This window comes from Colossoma macropomum, unplaced genomic scaffold (assembly GCF_904425465.1).
Source record: "Colossoma macropomum unplaced genomic scaffold, Colossoma_macropomum, whole genome shotgun sequence".
NCBI classification, from domain to species: Eukaryota; Metazoa; Chordata; class Actinopteri; order Characiformes; family Serrasalmidae; genus Colossoma; species Colossoma macropomum.
In genome coordinates, this window is record NW_023494800.1 from 13,400,561 (window position 1) to 13,421,646 (window position 21,086).

Consider the following 21,086-nt stretch of genomic DNA (forward strand, 5'->3'; position numbering starts at 1 on the left):
TTATGAAATGGATTTGGTATCAGCCCAACATAGCCAATGCACATTCACAAGTACAATGTTTCAGTATTTATTGTGTCCACGCATGCCTTTATTACAGCTTTCTTTCAAGGAGACTTACTTTCAGTTTTTGTAAGACATCTGCCCGGGATATTTGCCCCACATCTTCAAAGTTCAGTCTTAGAAGTTGGTTGCATTTTCTGCTTCTCACAATGAGAACACCAGTAGCTTCTTTCTCTGAACTGCAAATATTCTTTCCATTTTTTTCTGTCCATTGCCTTTTTTCAGAAACATCTTGTTCACAGCTACACATCAGACTCATAGTGTTGAGTTGTCTTCTCACAGTGGAAAGATGGACAGAAACACGTGTATTTTTTCAGATTTGAATCAAGAGTGGAGATTGATTTTCTCCAGCTTTAAATACTGTTTATCTGATGGTGACACTGTTGGTGGTCTACCAGGTCTTGCATGGTCATTAGGAGTCCATTTTCTCTCTATTAAATCACTTTTAATCAAACTCCAGTTTTGGAAACTCCTGTTTTTCCCTTCCTTCGACTTTCCTCCATCATACGCAAGTGGATTATCTTTCGATCTGATCTGCTCAGAAATCTCTCATTAAAAAAATAATAATTTGTACATAAAGGCCATTGTGACTGGAATTTAAATAAATAAAGCGTGGTCTCTAACTTTTGCACAGTACTGTACTTCTCTTTTATAGTTTTCTTTTATATTTTAAAGGAATAACCTTACAAAGAATCATGATCCCAAGCAATTCTCACTCAGTGAGACATACAGATTTCAAACTGAAGAAATAAAGAGAGCTCTTGCTTCGGACCAGTACTGAAAACCAGCAGACAGCCTGAGTTCAGGTATCCAAATCAGTATCAGGACAGAAAAAGTGGGATCCCTAAATGTAGCCTTTTGTTCCCACCTTGCAGTTTGCCGTACGCGACCAGAGACCCACTGAAGGTAACCCCGCCGATGTAAGTGCCCAAGTAGGCCACAATCTTTGTGAGGTTGGCTGCAGGGTCTGTGGCAAAATGGGGGTATTCCACCATGTACTCAGCCACACAGGTGAGCACAGCAGCCAGACCGACCAAGCTGTGGAACGCAGCCACCAGCTGCGGCAGGTCGGAAATCTGAATTTTCTTGGCAATGGCTAAACCTGCAAAGGAGAGAGTACAAGAGAATTAGCCCTGCTGGGAAATAGGTCACATTAAAGGTAGCAGGGTGCATGTGTGTGTGTGTTGATTTCTGTGTAGATCAGAGGTGAGGGAGGACGCTATGTGTGAGTGTGTGTGTGTGTGTGTGTGTGTGTGTGTGTGTGTGTGTGTGTGTGTGTGTGTGTGTTTGTAAGGGGGCTTGTTTAGGGCTGGCTGGAACCTGAGGGTTTAAATTAGCATCTGGAATCAAGCAGGCTTTGGTCTGGGCTGGGGCTGCTCGGGATGGTTTAAACTCTGTTCCAGCAGGTTTCCAGGAATAATTAGCAATTTAGATTAGACATGACTGCCTACAAAGAGCAGTCCCGTGCTGTGTGACTCACGACCTGATGACCATTACCTGGGCTTGCAGGCTGGTCACTGACTCACTTGCTTGTTCCCACTTACCCACAAACACACACTTTGGGGGGGTAGGAATGGGTGTTCAAAGACTTCAAAGAATGACACACTACTGTAGAAGCGGACATGCACACGCACGGTTTCACTCACCAGCGGTGCCACCCACTGCCATAGCGGCAGTCATCTGGCCCAGGAGCTCAGGAGTGGGCTTCAGGACCCCGAGCGTGGCAGCTATGCCACCAGCCACACCAATCATACCAAGAGCGTTCCCCAGGCGTGCAGTGGACTGGGCTGACAGGCCACCCAGAGCACCAACACAGCACAGTCCAGAGCCCAGGTACATCATCTGCACACACAAAGAAAGAGGAAAATATTAAAATATGTTAACAGCTTCTAATAAAACATGATACACAGAAATCTGACACCTACTGCGGTACTGCATGAAACCAGGCCAGACAGAGCAAGCATATTTGAGCCAAAAACCAAATATATACAATCATCTCCAGACCCAAAGACACATTTGGTGTCCGATCATCCAAGACATGCTTGGTGTTCGAAGTAGGGATGCAAAAGATTTTGACAAAGGTTAAAATGGCCTACCAGGAAGTTTCAAATTCCAAGAATTACCAAAATTAATGGTAACGAAAATAGGAAATAGTGATTAAAGACGCTGTTTATTTCTCTTTGACACTTGAGAAAACATCATTCTGCTTGATATGCAGAACACAGCATAACAGGGGCAGAGACCCTGCTAGCACACCAACACAATCTGTATCCAGTTTTTGAAATTACAAAATAAAAGGTTAAAAACGAGTGTCAAAGAAAAGAAAAAAAAGACATGGAATTTATTGCTCTTGATGGCCAGCAGTTCTGCTGTTGAATATATTGGATTTTGTTGCACATACTGTAGCCTACATACTGCAATACTTTTTGTAAGTTTATTATATGTAAATTGTTTTAATTTTCTTTTACTGATTTTTGCAGTGCTTGGTTTTCTGGGGCATCCTGAATTTTGGTTACGGTCAGGAATTTTTATCCGGTGCATCACTAGTCTGAAGTTTCTTCAGTTCTGAAATGGAGCTGTAAAGCAAATATAGCTAAAAAGTAATGAAAGCAACCAGTTATAACTACCAGACAGCTTTGACCATACCTAAAACAAACATATTCCTCAAACCACAGACAGCAAGTAATCTCAAATAGATTTATGTGACATTGTATTTGACACTCTATGACATACTGTTACCTAAAACATAAAAGTACAGCAAACAGATAAAAGCAATAGTAGAAACCATCGTGAAACCATTTTGTCTTGCGCTGTTTTAAAGATAAGAATCCATTTGAGATTTCCTAATAACTCCGCATGGTTTGAAGCAAGTGGGAGGATTTAGGAACGCATCTTGCTAACAGCTGGCTGTAAGCTTCCACTGATTGTTAGCTACAATAGCCCTGTAACTCCACTGCAAAATATCAGACACCGAACATGTCCTGGCTGTCCTGTTACATCTAGGGTGAAGGGAAATTGTGATTCAGTTCGAGCTCTTTGTGATCTGACCTGCTCAATGCTGTAGCCACTGTTAAGCACTGCTCCATAGCCTCCCACAAACACACCAGCTGGGAGGAGGTATAGGTAGTTATACTCTGGAGGATCTGTGGGCCGCTTGAACATGTCCAACATCCGCTGAGTGACCAGGAAACCACCTGTGTGGGTATACACAACCACACATACACCAACATAAAATCAACAGCGGGTTATAAAAGTGTAAAATATTCTTCAGCACAAACTCACTGTGCTAAAGAACGTTTTACACTTTTATAATACACAACTACATATATATTAACATAAAATAAACAGTGGATTGTAAAAGTGTAAAAAATTCTTCAGCACAAACTCATGGTGCTGGTGTAAAATCATCTACATGGAGAGTGATTCATGTTACGACTCACACCAAATGAGTCATTTTTCTGTTGTTGTTCATTAGACACGTATTTTTTAAACGACGTGAATCTCACATCAAAGGTTTTTTAACGGTCACGGAGAGTTTAGTCAGACTTTAACGAGTCTAAACAGTACAAACAGAAAAAACGTAAATAATATTTAAGCTTCTAACATTCAAAAGAATGTGTCACCCACTACATTTTTTATATATTTTAAATATATATTAAAAAAGGGCATAGAAAAGGTAGTGTTAAAGTAAGGAGGGGAAAAACACTTTCTTCATGCCCATCACTAAAGAAACAGGTACTCTATAAATTCCAAGCCTTTTATTGAAAGTGAATTGGAGAGGGCATTGTTAGTTTTTCCTTGTGCACACTTGTAACAATAAAAGACTTTAGGAGAGGAGTCAGGAAAAAGGGGAGCAAAAATGTTCATATTTCTGGTTCTGCTGGTTTATGGCTTGTGGGTTTGACTGTGGAATGAAACATTGTGAGAGCTATGGAAAGAAAGAATGCCTTTAAACTGAAATTAAACACCTGCCTTTAGAGAAAATAAATATAGAAATTCAGACACTTTATGTGAGCTGGAACACAAACAGAACAGAGATCAGACAGAGTAATAAGTTGTTATGGCTGAGCATGACAAAATATGCACGGAAATGTCCGGTAACATGCCTTTAAATCACCAGGTCACTGTGACCTGGGTCGCTGTCCTAGCCCGCTGACTGGGCCACACAGTCACAGACAGACAGCATCAAGACGGAAGGTATGTTGGCTTCAGGATGGCATTCTGGCCACCCCCACCCCAAACCCCATTTGAAAGGATTTTTCCCCCCGTTTTTATTTTAATGAATGGCTGGTTTTGCACAGAGCGGGGCTTGGCTGATTTATGACATGGCTTGGGCTCTTTGAAGCACTACTGCTGCCCTGACATTTCCTGCATCAGGTGTGAGGTTTGCCTAAACTCTTCCACCTGGAGTCAGTGGAAGTGGCGGCTCTTCTCACGAACGCCCGGCTCAGGGCAGCCAAAGGCCAGGGTGCACCCGAGGCACATGGCATTTACCCACTCACTGCCCGCACGACCAGATCTAGATCTAATCTGTACCCAGAAAACCAGCCTTATGCTAACTTTACTAGACTCTCTTATTAGTAGTTAAGCGTTTAAAGAGTTCACAATTACTAAATAATAATTCTTTACAAAATATATCATGAAGCCTCAAATATCAGCATGACTAAAAAATACAAAAACACACACAAATGGAATGTCTGAAGTTATTAACACAATTAACACAGTATGTTAACTCCTCCCTCCTCGGGTAAGACGTCCTCTCCCTCTTATATTCTCTGCTGATGAAATGATGGGGACCAAATTTAATCTCAATACAATTACTGAAGGACTATGGACTATGGTATGGAATTTATTCATCTGGATAGTGCCATTCCAGGTATTTATCCCTGAGGACAATTTTAGGGAACAGTTGATCTCATTTTAAGTCAATGGCAAATAGTGATCTTTCCAATACTACTACTACTACTACTACTACTAATAATAATAATAATAATACTAATAACAATAATACTACTACTACTACTACTACTACTACTACTAATAATAATAATAATTATTATTATAATTATTATTATAACAACAACAACAGTAACAACAACAATAGTAATAATAATAGTAATAATAATAGTAATAATAATAGTAATAATAATGGGCGTTACGTTAATACACAATTAGTATATCCACAATAACTATGCAACTTAAATTAACAATCTGACATCCAAGCGTTTCTCTTTGCCGTCATTAGTCTTAAACAGATATGGTTTACTGTTACAGTTAATGGGTGTCATTCTAAAGGGGTGCATCCCCCACATTACCCCCTACCAGCCTCTTTTTTTTTTACATTTGAAAATAGCCTGAGTGTATAATTTATTGAATACTTTTGTACCCAATTATAACATTTTAACAAATTCTGTTAAAAATAAAAAATGCATTGTTAACTTCATGATGTATTTTCACACTTAATATCTTCAAATTACACCCTTTCTCTACCAAGAGCACCTTTAGGTCTCAGACTTGGCTTAACACTTGCCCAGAAACCCAATCTCAAATTTCTTCGAGGCACTTACAGATGCTCCACGAAGTTTTGAGGCATGGTGCTTTTTGTTTCCTCACCTGCGATGTTGACAGAGGAGATGAATGCAGCAAGCACTGCCAAGGTTTCTGCAGTGCTGGATGGAAGGTATCCTCCTCCCATCAGTGAGAGTCCACCAACAGCGGTCAAACCTGCAGACATAAAGGTTAAAATCAGAGAATGAGCCTGTTGATGACCCTAAACAAGATTTTTAGTCAGTAGCTGTGACGGCAGAACAATTAAACAAGATGGACTTAACCAGAAATGACCAGAATACAATTCAGCAAAAAACTGGGCTGTAAAATGCATTAACAACCGACTGGAATAAAACAACAATCAGGTTAATCTGGCTAGTAACTAGAATTAAAAAAAAAATAAATAATAAAAAAATAATAATTTATGGCTCTACCAGAAAAGCAAAAAGACTACCACTTTCTTGGTAGAAAGAACTTTCAATATAAAATTACACTTGATACAATGTTCAGGTCAAGCGTTATTGTGATCACAGATGTTTATCGCGCACGTGACCAAATCACAGCCCTGATATTATTCCCTCTCATGTTCAACTGCTTAAATATTCTGCACTGCATTCATTCACTCACATTCTTGTATGTCTTTCAAGAACAATCCATTTTCTTCAAAACAAATTACCTCTAACTCATTCTGAACAACGTAAGTGGGACACTATCGAGAGCCCTCCAGGGAACCCTGATAGCCATCACCTCTTTAATCGCTTTCAAATGCTTCTGTGGTTGTGACTGCTGAATGACCAAACCTAAGGTGGCCTTGTTGGTTAGAGGTCTCTTGAGTCAATGAAGTGTGCAATGCTTGCTGAGCATTTCCTCTCACTTTGTAATTCCAATTGATCACAGACCAGCGCACGGAATCCAGGCGCACGCTACCTCTACACTTCAGGAAACGGTGCAGACGATCTGCAAACCTACACAGACACGCATCCACATTCACATACACATAAACCTGCCCCTGGACATCTGTAACAAAACCTTTGATGAAAGTGAAATTTTAGGGACACCAAAAAAATTGCAAGAAACAGAACAGATTGGACCAAAGATCCTCACCTGCTGGATGATGTTACCTTCACAAACATCTGAGGCACTAATCATGCATCATCAGAACAAGCCATCAGAACACAGTAGTTTGGCTAGTACACAGTCATAACGATTACAAATACTTTGAAATATCCAATGTGCCTGAAACTCATCCCCTAGATTCTTAGGATCAGACAGCATTCAAAAGGTCATTTCGAGGGCTGACACTGGGTCGACACCAAGACACTGGGTCATTCTGACTCACCAGTCTCAGGTAGATTAAAGAGCTTTGAAAGGAACTCTATTCCACCAGGTGCCAAGTCAAAAGTAACTCAATGCTTCTGAGTCCCTGACACATTACTCTTACACTTTCGAGAATGAGAAATTCCATATTAAATGTCCTAATGTCTCCGTCAAGCTTTATTACTTTTGGCACCATAATAAGCAAATTCCACAGTTTACACCATTTCCAGCTATGTGAGAGAGACGCAGTTGACGAAATGTCAGATGTGCAAGGAAAACACCTCAGAAGGCAGGAAAAGTGGCAGGCGGCGGGCTCCACAGGGCTAATAAGTGATTTCACAGGAGCTGTGCAGTAGGTCGAGAAAGCTAATTGCTTCAGTGGATGCCCGCATAGTCTCATTCAGCAGTTTACGGCTCTGTCTACGTTAAGGACTCTTTAATGTGGACCACCAAGGACTTGTTAAAAGAATGAAATGTTTCCGAGTCTCTCAGCTAGCCGAGAAAAACGAGTAAAAAGCTTAACGAAGCATCCTGGCTGTGGCTGGCTGCAGGAGACATCCTCTGCTATATAATCACCCTCGTTCTCCACGTAATCATGTCTGCTGAAGCTTCTGCTCTCAGCACATAACGAAGAACTGAACATTCTGCCTAAGAGGCGGCCCAGCTGGGCAGGCAAATAAGGGTGGAAAAAAAGGAATTAAAATTAATGAGGCATTCCATGTTAATCAAAACATATTATAAACTCTTAAAAGGTGGCAATGTTTTTCTATGTCCATTAAACATGACTAATTCACACCCAGGCAAAACATTCCAGTCTAGCCAAAGGGAAATAAATGGCTGAAAAAGAAAACTGGGAGAGGAAATAAGTGGATTGTTTTAAATTGTTCACCATTTCATTAACTTGCACCCTGAATGCTCCAACGTCTAACACTACAGGTCAACAAGCTGAGCAAGAAAACGTGATGTAAACAACCATCAGTCAACTCACATTAGTGCATGATCATTGCTTTCGTGGATCTTCTGTAGGGGCTTGAAGGGTAAATGAACAACGTACTGTTTGATCTAAAGGACAATTTTACAACAAAACACTGACTTCAATCACTCAAAGGCTCTTCAGAACAGCTTTCTGGGTCATTCCGTTTATTGATACGATGCAGGTGTTGTGAGAGAGATGCTCACCAGAGATGGCATTTGTGACTGACATGAGAGGAGAGTGGAGGGCAGGAGTAACACCCCATACTGTATGGTATCCCACGATTCCTGCCAAGCCAAAGGTCGTCACCATCTGAGTAAAAGCAGCGTTGGGGGCTGAAAGCCCAAGCCCCATCAATGTGGCCAGACCTAAACACAAAAAACAAACAAAAAACAAAATTTTATTTAGCTAAAATAGTGCACGTAAACATTAAGGCACTTTAACTTCTGCCTGTCACAGTCATGAAATTTTAGTTGGCCATCTTACTTCCTAGCTGTTGATACTTGGCTTACAACTGACGACAGAAACGGCTCAAGCTCAAATAAACAAGCTTTACTCACTGCCGCCCTCTAAACGTGTTCTAGCACCAGTCAGAAGTTAGAACATTTGTTGTCACAAGACCCACGATGAGTCTACTACATTTTCTGTTTTATATCCTATTCGCTGTGACAAAATGTAAGTAACTGTTAAAGCTAACTGTGGAAAATAATTAAATCAGCTTAAATAATTGCAATCAGCTCCAATAATTATTGTGACAGGCCTACTTTGACTTTTATTTTTAAATAGTATAATAACTTGCAGTGTGCAAAATGCTTATTTCCCACCCAGTCACCACCCACAGAGCCTGGTCCAGGTATAAGCTGCTGCAGGCGGAAGAAGGACGTGTGAACAATCTCCCCCACAGTAGAACTTGCACACCAAAACCTCACCACCACCACAGCCATCCACAGCAGGGGAGAGCCTTAACATACCCCCATCTTACTTTATTATCCCCAGTTTCCTGTCATTTAGGGGTGAACAGGGAGTTGGGGGGGCAGTGAGTACATGTGTGTGTGTCTGTGTGTGATAGAAGGGCAGGGGAATTAAGTGACCAATTCCAATTTCTGAACTGACTCCAGTTCATACTGATACCAGGCAGATAGCAAAACAAAAAAAAAGAAAAAAGAAAAAACATGAAGGAGCAGGAAGATGAATTTGCATGTTTGTTTATCAGTGGGTGTTTATTTCCGTGCGAGCTGTGGGTTGTCTGAGTGAGGAAGTGTGCGCTTTGATCTACAGCCAACACTGCCTCTCCTCACACAAGCACCGCTCGCCTGTCTGCAACCAATAGAATTCATTTGCTTGTATTTTCGTTTTTCGGTGAAGCTTTTAAATCTAATCAATTCTTAGAAAGGCAACTAATAAGGGGAAAACAAGATTCTGAGATTAGCGAGGAACACAGTCAGGGCTAATGAGTAGCTAGACAAAGAAAATGCAATTATATGAAAAATAGTTCCACAATAAAATAAATAATAGCTGAGTGTCCCCAGTGCAAAGTCAAAGACCACCCCAACAGGCAGCTACAGAGCCCATTGAAAAAACATTAAAAGGCAAAAAGGGGAAGGAGGGACAGATTTGCTCTATACTTCACCTCCTGAGTAGACTCCAGCAGTGGTGAGAGTGGTTCTGAAAGGGGAGACAGCAGCAGCCTTTTCCTTCTCCAGCTCCTGGACAGACTTGGGTTTGGGAGGTGCTGCCACAGGGATGTTCACAGGCTGTGGTGCAGGGAAAAGCACCTTTCCATCCTGTAAACAGTGAGAGTCAAGGTTTAAACACCACTCAACTCCACTGTACCAGTCCCGGACTAATATTCAGACATTAACACTGATTAGCAGCAAAAAGAAAAGAAAAGAAAAGAAATGAAAAAAAAGACAAATTTAGAAACCAACCACTATCGCAGGGTCTGGTGGCATTCTTCTTAGAAAAAATCTATAGTGATTTTAAACTTAAATGGACTAAAATAAGGGGTAAGGAGGTCAGTAACTCTTCCTTACCACCCCAAGGGCAAAAGGCCAATGTGTATGAAAATGAGAGCTCATATCTATTATAAACAGAGGCCATTCTAAAAATTTTGCCCATCATTTGGGTTTTACTGGCTCCATTAAGCAGCAATGTGCTTGGATTCCGAAGATCGCCACTACCGATGAAATTTGTGGATGGCCGCTTAGCTCTCATAGTGATTACAGCAGTCCACATAAATCAATGTGTTCATCAATTTAAGACACAAACTAAATTAAAGCTGATCATCTTGGTTTCTAACAATGACAATTCACACATATTAACCTTTTTCAGTCACAGTTCGAAACTACTAAAGAAAGAAACCTGATTATGCAAAGTTCACCAGTCATGAAACGTGGCACTCTTTTCATGTTTCATTGACATTATCTTGGCCCATATGTCTGTGAGTTGGCCAAACAATGATAATGAACTGCTGCTGTGCTGTGTTTGGGGGAGAAGAGGGATTCTCTCTCAGAATTCTTGCCAACTCGCCATGTTTATGATTCAAAACAGCAAACTTCGACGTAGGGTATCGAGTTTGCAACCGTCAATATTGAAGCATAAATAAGAGACTGGCCACAAGGATTGGCAGTTAGTGCAGTGCAGTATGATAAATGCTGAATACAAATCATATACTCACTTAAAAATGATGGTTGTTTAAGGGGTAAAGAAAATGGTTCTATATAGAACCATGAACACTCAAAAGAACCCTTTGTATGAATAACGGTTCTTTGCATTGGGAAAGGGTTCTTCAGATTTATAGAAAATGTGCTGTAGATGACTCTATATAAAATATAATATCTAAATAGTCCTATATAGCACCAAAAAGGGTTCTTCTATTGTTACAGGGTCAGGTTTGTTACAATAGATCTCTTTTCAAAAAGGTTCTATATGGAACCATATACACCACATTTTCCATCATCTAAAGGACCCTTCTATGATGCAAAGAACCCTTCAATCATGCAAAGGGTTCTTTGAGTGTTCATGGTTCTATATAGAACCTTTTTTTTACTGAAGAACCCTTGAAGAACCATCATTTTTAAGTGTGCACTTTGAATAGTATTTTTTCAAGTGTAGCACTACTGGTTACCCAACTTGTCAAAGTTGAGAAAAATAAAATAGTCATTGTCATCAAGAAATAGTCTTGAAGTATCATGATATTACATTTTTTCCCCATACCGCCCACCCCTAACTGTCACTATGAATACTGTAAAAAGAATGGGGACATGGTATGTGCTTAGACCAAGCTGAATGGAGTACTATTCTTCTTAACCCCTAAATGCTTGAGTGTTTTGCCTATTGTTCGTACATACCTTGTATGATCATTAGCAACCCAGCTCTTACATCTAGCACATACTGAACAAAAAACTGTTTTACTGACAATAACAAAATAAGTTTTCAATATTGCCTCTTATGTGCAAAAAAAAATAATAATAATAATAAAAAATAAAACAAAATCTCAAAAAGGTCACAGGTCACCAAATGCATAGCTCAGATCGCTAAAGGTTAAAGCTACAACTTGGTCATGTTGACAAATTCTGGAAGACCGTAGTACCTGCATGACGACCGAACCACGAATGACATGGTCCATCGTGCCGTAGTCAAAGACGTCTTTGACGTCATATTGGAAGATCTCCTTGTCTGGGCTGATGGCACGGATGAGTTTGACAATGTTGTTGGAGTACAGGGTGCTGGACTGAGTCGGAAGACGACTAGGCAGATCTGTGTAACCAATATGGGTCACGCCCTAAAGTAAAATAAACATTAGACAAACTTAAATCAATTAATAAATCATCTCTTGAAACTGGATTTAATTACATTCTAATTATTCTACTATTACATTAATGACTACAGCAAGTGAACTTTCATATATTAGCAAGCATATTTTTGAAATATTTTGTATATTTTGAATGCTAGGTTTTAGGCGGGAGACGTCCAGTGAAGACAGTATTCTTTTGGTGCAATGTTGGACTCACTTTGTGAACGGTGAGCTGTCCAGGAACAGTGGTCTCGATGTTGCCCCCTGCCTCTGCAGCCAGATCCACCACCACGGAGCCATCTTTCATGGTCTCCACCATATCCCTAGTGATGAGGACAGGAGCCCTACGACCTGACAACACCACAGAGGAATTATACATGCAATACTGTTTTACTTGATACGTTTTAATTTTCAGCTGCTGGTTGCTTTTACTGTCCCTGTATTTATTAAGCGGGAATAACATGCCTGTCAAATCAGTTAACACTGGAAAGGACAAAACTGAAAGCACAACTGATCAGCCACGCTTAAATGAACTGGCATTAACAGGCACTGGTACTACTGAAGAAATCTCTCTAAGCCAGCATTGGAGAGACATTTTTCCATCTCCAAATCCAAAGATTAAATTCAGAGCAAAGAGCAGCCTCATTTACATAAAATAACGCATTTTCCCCCCCACAAACAGGCAAACATTTGCTCAGCTCAGTTACTACTTGAGTGAAGCAAAATAATAAAAGCGTCAAGTATATTAACTGCAAAGCACTTCATGTATCTTGTGACTTTAAGCTTTCTTCTGAGATCAACAGACCAGGCTTTTTCCAAACAGAAAATGTTGCAAAGCCTTCCAATGCACTTTCTTTAAACAATGTAATCAAAAGCATCAAGTGATCTTAAATGTCACTATTGGGGCAAGTTTACAGGCTATTCAAGATGCTGGGAACTAGTTTGTTTGCCAGATGATTTTTCTTACTGAAGCCAGCTGTCCTAAGGAACTTGGAGAAGGCTGAACTTGCCATCACAGCTTTCAGATCCATGTAATCAAAAAGATTAAAGGAAGAGTGAGCATGACAGCACGCGTACCAGGGATGAGGGCAGTACTGATGAGGATGTCAACGTCCAAACACTGCTTGGCAAACAGCTTCATCTCGGCCTCGATGAACTCCTTGGACATCTCCTTAGCGTAGCCACCCTGGCCTTCTCCAGACTCCTTCACGTCCACCTCTAGCGGCTCAGCTCCAAGTGATTTAAACTGCTCCAGGGCTGCGGCTCTGAGGACGTGAGGGGTCAAACATAATGAAGACACTTATATGTGCTCTGACAGCGAGTACACATTATAAAGCAGACTATGCAAAGACAGTTTCAAATAGTACTGCAGGCATGTTGATGTTTCTTCACATTCAGATTTGCAGAGGAGAGAGTTTACTGTAAGCTCCTTCATAACCTGTGCAACATTGCCACCCAGTGGCAGCATAGAGGTACGACTGCAGACGAAGTTAATAGATTTCAGGCATATAAACAGACAAGTGCTCAAGGGGACTACTAAAAACTGTAGCTCATTAGGCTTTCACTGCGATCCCAGATCTCTCAGCCTAATCACCTCTGACTGACTGTCTCACTACGTAGGCAAGTATGATCATATTACTGTGCTAAATAGAGAGAGACTCCATAATCATCTTATCACATCCATGCCATAGCTGTTGTAGTAGAGAACATGCCTATACAGGATGGCTGATGAAATATTCAATATTAAGGTTCTCTGGATTTCTTAGTATTGGATATACGGCTGTACTGTTAAAGCACTGATGCATGCTCTATACTATACTACACACTTCCCTGATTTAAGAAAAACTGCTCATCTCCTTAAAAGTAACTGACAGGTAAAATGCATCCAAACCTAACCTTCAGTATTAAGACAGTGGAATTCTGCTTAATTAGTTTTACTTGCTGATTTTTCTTTATCCTATCCCCTATTTGCAGTGGTGTTAACAGCTCCTGTTATTCTCAGCTTTCTGTCACTAAACGTCACGGACACAAGTGTGTCTTTGACCTTCAAAATGGTATATAAAAAGGCATTTATACAACAAGACAGACTGGGGCATTGCAGGCTGATGCTACAGCACACTGGACATACAGGACACAGGAGTGTCTCAGACCAGACTGCTTTTTGTATAAAGTATAATACAGTGCAGCCAATCAAAACAGAGCTCATTTACATACACAATTCTTAAAAGCACAGTACCAAAAGCAGACTGTTTAGTGTTAAGGGATAAACAGAGGTTGGAAATGGTTATGTGAAAATTAATTACTTTTTGGTACATATAAAGACAAACATAGACCTCCAAAAAGTGGACCTCGAGGGAAAAAAATAAAATGTGATGTCTAGGGCACACGCAGGGTAGATTATGTGAACTGCTCTGGCCCTCTTACCTCGTGTCAAAGCCTCTGACGATGGCACCCATTGCCCTGGCAGTGCCTGCAGCAGCCAGCCCAGCCACACCACCTCCAATGATCAGCACCTTAGTAGTCAAAACAAGAGTTAATTCTTAAACAAATTTACAAATATACACTCTCAGGGTCATTCAGGTGGCCCAACACTGCTTTTTTGACAATTATTCAATAAGAGAATAACACTAAGGCTGCATGCTCTACCTTAGCAGGGGGGACCTTTCCTGCAGCAGTGATCTGTCCAGTGAAGAAGCGGCCAAAGTGGTTAGCTGCCAGGACCACAGCTTTATAGCTGCCAAAAGAAACAGGAGCCCATAAATCATGCCTGCAAGCAGGCTGGAGAAATCATATCTACTAAGTGCAAAACAGCCTACTAAGCTGTGACAGGATGTCTGCAGCTATCCTCAAATTATATTTGAATAGTTTTCAAGATCTTTTAAAAAGGAACTTAAAATCAGCAACAACATCAATCTAACAGGTGAACTCACCCAGCGATGTTGGCCATGGAGCTGAGAGCATCGTAACCCTGGGCGATGGTAACACGGGGCACCTGGTCCATGGCCAACACGGTGGCCTTACGGTCGGCCAGCTGCGCCATCAGCTCAGGATTCTGAGCAGGATAGATGAAGCTCACCAGTGTGGCTCCTTCCTTCATCAGCTCCGTCTCATGGACACCCAAATCTGGGTTCAGCATCGGGGCACGAACCTGACAAGAGGGCCAAAGTAATAACAGACTTGCTGAACTAATGAACATACACATATATAAATTGTTATAATGTTAAATTGTGTCATAAGCTTCTCTGGGAATGTTATGGGTATAGTCAGTACTTAAACACTGAACAACAGCATGTTTCTTTGAAAAATTTGTTTTAGACACGATTTCAAATTGGCGCAGCTGTTCAAGACGTCAGAGCAAAACTCTCTGACCTGTGTTGGAGCGACAGAAAACCAAAAGTATACCTGTTCTATGGTGTTTGGGACCGTAGCGTTTTGGCACTGCCAACAATAGTTGAGTTAGCAGGCCAAACGTGCCACATACCACAGCACAGTTTTGGTCCCAGCTAAGTGATGCTAAAATGATACCCTAAAATGTGAGCAAACATTAGAGGATTTCTTATATTGCAAAGTCTAGTGACTTGTGTTGGAGTGAAAGCTGAACGTCTTCTGCAGTGTGTGTAGCTCTTAACCGTCACTGAGCTACTATCATGCTTAGTTTCTCTGATTTTTCTTCTCTTTCTATCAGCGCCACCCATCAGTGAGCTCCCACACCAAGCAGTGTGCATGTTTTAAATTATAAATAGGTGGAATGTGTGACCAGTTAGACATGGACACATCATTTTGAAATAGCGTCATCATCTTTAAATATGGCGGTACACCTTATTAACATTATATCACCCAACCCTCATCATGACGGTATATCTTTGCCATGTTGCCCACCTCTAATGAGTACTGCTCATCAAATTGCAGGTGCTCAGCCACAGGAAAACTGCCTACCTTCAACACGATGTCAGATGCCAGAGCACCTCTGACATCCTTCACCGTGGCTCCAGCTTTAGTGTACATCTCGTCTGTAAACTTGGCAGCCTCTCCAGCTCCAGACTCCACCACAACGTTAAAACCCTGTTTGATGAGAGCGTCCACTCCCGCCGGCGAGAGTGCCACACGAAGCTCATTCTCAAAGATCTCCTTGGGAACACCAACTGTCAGCTGTTTGTAAGGAATGCCTGCAAAAATTGGGGACAAAAAAAGAAAAAAAAACAAGGGTTAAAATACATAAAGAATGACCCAAGAGGTCAGAAATGTAACAGAAGTCTACTTCTGATGAACTCACTCAGCAATACTATACTACTGTTCAATACACTGTGTGTCAGCCAAAATACAGTGTAAGTATGTGAAGTAGGATGAAATACCAACAAGAGAGGAAAATTTTTTAGGGCTAGATACTTCACAATCAAATATATCATGTACTATGAAATAAAAAAGACCCTAAAAAACCCTACTGTAATGAACTGCTTTGTTTATTTGTTTATTTATAAATGTATAGAAACAAAACAACAAAAAGCCCCAAGAGATCTGAATTCCGTTTTGAATGCATGTACATGATGAATAAGAGACTACTGCAGTGCATCCAACAAAGGCAGCATTGCACTTCTTTTAACAGTATAGTGATTTATTTTTTTTATTGCACATCAAGTTCCACATGCTCATTTATTTTACTATGCCCAACATGAACATGCACCGCAACTGTTCTGGTGGCAGATGTGAACATGTTAAAGAGTCTCTTCAACATCTCAATGTGTCTCTGGCAAGTCATCAGGTATGAAAGAGTTAAACAGCTTTAAAAGAGAAAATTAAACTGCGGTTTAATGACTTCTCTGTGCTCCCAAATGCAGCACAACAATAATCACTGACTCAAATGTTCATCTTTATGACTCAGACAAAACTCTGTACTCAAGCAAAGGTGACCAAGTGACAGACTATAATTAAGCCATAAAAAGACTAAGAGCTTAAAATAAGGGAAAGGCCAAACTGAAACCTTTGCTTGCAGTTTGGAGGCAGTGCCAATTAAAAGGCTTTCGATGACATGTTCCAAAAGAGCAAACTTTAATTTTGGAGTGCAATTAAATCAAATTAAATCTGTTGCTAACACTGACAGAAACAATACATAAAGCATGTGCAAGCATTTTAGTACATAAACTGTGCAACTAAGACTGATTTGTGGCATTCTAGAAATACCAAGAGAGAAGGTGACACCTTCTAAACATATTTCAAAAGGTCTATCTAACAATAAAAGCAAATCAATCTAAAGCACCCCCCTCCTTTGGGACACTTTAATCCCACATTTCCATGCTGTAATACCATCTGCTTGCCCAAGCATACTTTATGCTGTAAAGAGGTCATCACTATGAAGCAGCATTAGATCTAGTCAGCATTCTGGAATAAGTTATGACAGAAAGAATCAAGACACTTGTAATGGAGAGGCTGTGGAAGTAGCAGATGCAGTGTGGAAAATTCCACCACATACTTTCATAACAGCAGCATTTGAGTCTGAATCACAGCCATAAACTCGTGTGAAAAGGAACCAACAGCAGGGCTGCAGACAGTTAGTTACTGTACAGCAGTTGTTCTCTCCTTCAAATGTCTTTCACCTGTACTGAAGGTTCAGTGGGTTAAGCTTAGAGGTGAATAAACTCAAAATGTAGATCACAATATGTTTGGATAGTGGAAAATAAACACACCACATGATTATATTATATTCTTTATAGAAGTATAACCACACAGCATATCACACTATGATTCAACACCATGTTATGCTTTTTGGTGAGACTGTAAGAATTATTCAAGCTATTCAGGTTTAATTTCTATTGGGTGCAAGGTTACACACATCCATGATACAGCAATATCAAGATCATGGGGCGACACTGGAGCTCATTCACTTATATTGGAATCCCTCCCGTCCCAAGTTAAACTCCGAAATTACTTTACGTTACTTGTCTAGGTGCAAAAACATTCCAACTTTCTCTAAACTTTTTCTTAAAGAGGAGATGTACGCTTTGCAATATTATGGTAGCCGTTGGCCAATGAGGGGGAGGTTTTGTTTGTTTGTTTTGGAAACTGGGCATTGTCAAGCAGCTATGCCGAAGAAGTTCTTCAAACAATGACTCAAGATTAAAAGTTCAAACTAAAGTACTGTTAAATGCCATTCTCTCGCAGTTTCTGACAACCCCTTTTTTCCCTTGTAAAAGAGTCACAATCCTGGCTCTAAACTCAAATGGAACATTGCCAAAAATAGCCAGCCAGGCCCAGCTGTCATTACCATTCCTACCCAGCTCAAAGAATGACAGCTATTAATGGCCAGTGTCCAATACACATACCCTGTAACCAGGCAGCACATTTGCATACACTGCACTGGGCATTTCATTCATTTGGTGCCAGAAAGAATGTGAGTGCAGGTAATAGTGGCAGAACATACAGAATAGGGGGCAGGGTGTTGTCATGAGACACCATGACCTTGGGAAGGAATTATGGCTGGTTACAACAAAAACCGTGAAGGATACTTTCAGTTTATATGCTTTTACGTTTTAACCACAAAGTCTGCTTGTGAAAGAAAAAGACAAAGCCAATGCCAAAGCACAGGGCTTTAGACTACTGAAGGGTTTGTCTTTAAATAGAGCAGATTTCCTGCTGCACTGAGAGAAAGGATTTATCAAGGACACCTACTCTACCTAAGCAAAAACTGAGATAGTACAAAGTGATAATTACATCACACTTAGAATCAAAGCTTATGATCAAACCATAGTTTGCCTTTTTGAAGTGTTTTGAAATGAGCAACAGACTTCCTATAATAACCTTTATTTACTCAGATTCTGTACATAAAGGACATTACAGGTGACACACAAGGCCTTTTTACCTGGGCTAGCAGCTCGAGTGAGGGCTAGATGGGTCCTAAAGAATCGCACACATGGTGTTTTTGCAGTCCGGACACTCTGCAGCTTGGTGACACCGCTGAAGAGGGGGCTGGAGCAGCTGCTGGCAACTACGCGCAGAAGACTCGCCATGGGACACACAAGGAGGAGCTGTGCAGCCAGACGACCCTCCTCCTGCACAAAGAGAGAGAAAAAGAGAGTGGCAGTCAGCACCCACCAAGCTATCCCAGCATGCCCAGCTGATCCTATCTCAGGTCACATACATTCATGAAACATACACAAACACATGTACACTCACACACGCCTCAGCGTGTCCATATGCCCTTGCCCATATGTACAGTTCAAGATGAAAATGCCGTGCTAATTTTACGCAACAGGACACGTTTCTCCTTTCAGGCACTTGGCACTACACAGCCAGTGACAAAGTAAAGCACCTCTTCTGATCAAACCCTTAAATAAAGCTGAATGGCACCCTACATACCTATGCCAAGCATACCATAGCTCAAAAAAGAAAATACAAATAGAATCATCTTCAAGGATAGGACATTCATATATACTAAAGGTGGTCATCAGAAGAGTCAAGAGAAGTCATTATTCTGCTATTAGAAGAGCCCTTTTTTATTAAACTGAGCAGGCAGAGGGGCACATCACACACAGGAAACCTATGGGGGAAGGTGACCACCAGCCACAGGCTTCAACCTCATGGTGACCCCCTGACACAAACAACTCGCACTCCAAGCACAAAATAACCCATACACATACCTTAACAACAATAACCAACAAATATATCTTTTTTAGCTGGGGCCAGTGCTGTGAAAAAGTATTTGCCCCTCACCCAATTTCTTCTATTTTTGCTAATTAGTCGCATTTAAATATTTCAGATCATGCTGAGTTGTGTTTTTCAAGTAACACTGATACATTAAATGCCCTACGCTTCCATAAACCAGACATCAGCACATGCTCACTCTTCATGAAATCATCAGACACCAACACAAAGAGGGCTGTCCATATTCAACATTAGGCATCGTGTATGGACCAACATATGGGACGGATACCTGATACATAATCCCATACTTAACCTCATTATAAACTGACACATAATCTCAGCAAAACAACGATATGCAAATTTCTGAAGTTCATAAGCTCCAGCTGAAAAGCACCACCACGTCAGCAGTCCTGCAGCAAAACCTTGCATGCTTGCACATTTCTGCAGAACAACACTGCTAGCCAGCTAGCTGAGTGTCATTCACTGCACTAACAATAACACAACAGGGCCGCACTGTTTTAGGACGTGTTAAACCCATAAATAAAGAAATAACTACAAATTAAATGCAGGTACAGTTGTCGCCCAATATGCCTTTCCAGCTTCGCCAGCTAATTACAGTGAGAACTCCAGATTGGTCTTATCCGTTAGCCGCGCTGCTAACTTAGCTCACATTCATTCATACATTCCACGAGTAGCGGAGCCGGCAGCATATCGACCAGACACAGCACAGTAATGGGATCAATTCAACCCTTTTACATGGGTTAAAGTTACGCACTGAGACTTAGTAGGAACTGTCCGCTCGCTGTCTTGCCGCGTTTTCTACTTCAGCCGGTATAAAAGCGAGTGGGAGTTGCGTGGAGGGCGGCCGCTTCTTCACATTAACGCTATAGCTGCCTGCTGCACTACGATTCGCTACACAGCTAAAACGCAAGCGAGCATTCAAACATGAATTTGCACCGAGCAACTACAATAAACAATGCTGGAATTTCTGGGAATTAAATTAAAATTCAGAAGCTTGTAGTAAAGCAGAAAAAGCTGTGTTCAGGGTCTGACCTTTAGCTTAAGCGCTATAATGCAGAGCGGAGAAACCCGACCTGCTGCCACCCGGAAGAGATAGCAAGTCACACATTTGTGTTGGGTCTTATAGCCGCCAGACGGCGGTTAGCGAGGAGACAAGTACCGTTACACAGCATTGCAGGGCAAACTAAGACGAATGTGCATAATATAAAATCGGTGAAATTAAGAAAAAAGAAAGCATGATGCTTATTTATGAGGAAATTAGCTGTTACAGTCGTATTTGCAGCTACAAGGCCGTCTACACTGCACGGATTTGTTTTCCTGAAACACAGCTGATTCAGTTCAACCCTTGCTTTTAGAAACTATACTGTTTATATTGCCCTGTACAATATGTCTGTAATAACCTGTAATATCTTTATATTTTTGTATGTTTATATTTTATAGCCTTTGTGTTCTTTTTGGTCAGCAGTGGTTTGCACCTTGCATCTCCCTTGGATGCCATTTTTGCCCAGTGTTTTTCTTGTTGTGAAATCAAGTACATTGACCTTAACTGACGCAAGTGAGGCCTGCAGTTCTTTGGATATTTGCCTGAGTCCTTTTGTGACCGCCTGGATGAGACATAGATGCACTCTTGGTGAAATTTTGGTAGGCCGGCCACTCCTGGGAAGGTTCACCACTGTTCCAAATTTTCTCTATTTGTGGATAATGGCTCTCACTGTGGTTCGCTGGAGTCCCAGGGCC

General features: G+C 41.0%; 1 protein-coding gene across 3 annotated transcripts in view; it reads right to left on the reverse strand.

Moving 5' to 3' along the window:
- The window catches only part of nnt (nicotinamide nucleotide transhydrogenase), a 35,451-nt gene extending 15,003 nt beyond the window's left edge, over window positions 1-20,448 (reverse strand). Inside the window, exons 1-15 of one of the 3 annotated variants that reach the window (XM_036587805.1) lie at window positions 20,382-20,448; window positions 18,547-18,736; window positions 15,630-15,859; window positions 14,624-14,841; window positions 14,340-14,427; window positions 14,118-14,206; window positions 12,771-12,958; window positions 11,911-12,044; window positions 11,490-11,681; window positions 9,528-9,681; window positions 8,104-8,265; window positions 5,674-5,784; window positions 3,109-3,254; window positions 1,707-1,902; window positions 929-1,162 (exon numbers count right to left, since the gene is read on the reverse strand). In XM_036587805.1, coding sequence (XP_036443698.1) covers window positions 929-1,162; window positions 1,707-1,902; window positions 3,109-3,254; window positions 5,674-5,784; window positions 8,104-8,265; window positions 9,528-9,681; window positions 11,490-11,681; window positions 11,911-12,044; window positions 12,771-12,958; window positions 14,118-14,206; window positions 14,340-14,427; window positions 14,624-14,841; window positions 15,630-15,859; window positions 18,547-18,694 — 2,290 coding nt within the window. In that variant the 5' untranslated portion in view covers window positions 18,695-18,736; window positions 20,382-20,448. Of the gene's footprint in view, window positions 1-928; window positions 1,163-1,706; window positions 1,903-3,108; window positions 3,255-5,673; window positions 5,785-8,103; window positions 8,266-9,527; window positions 9,682-11,489; window positions 11,682-11,910; window positions 12,045-12,770; window positions 12,959-14,117; window positions 14,207-14,339; window positions 14,428-14,623; window positions 14,842-15,629; window positions 15,860-18,546; window positions 18,737-19,998; window positions 20,021-20,103; window positions 20,290-20,381 lie in introns of those variants that run through there. The other 2 variants (XM_036587807.1, XM_036587804.1) reach the window with 2 other exon arrangements.
- Window positions 20,449-21,086: the final 638 nt, after the last annotated feature.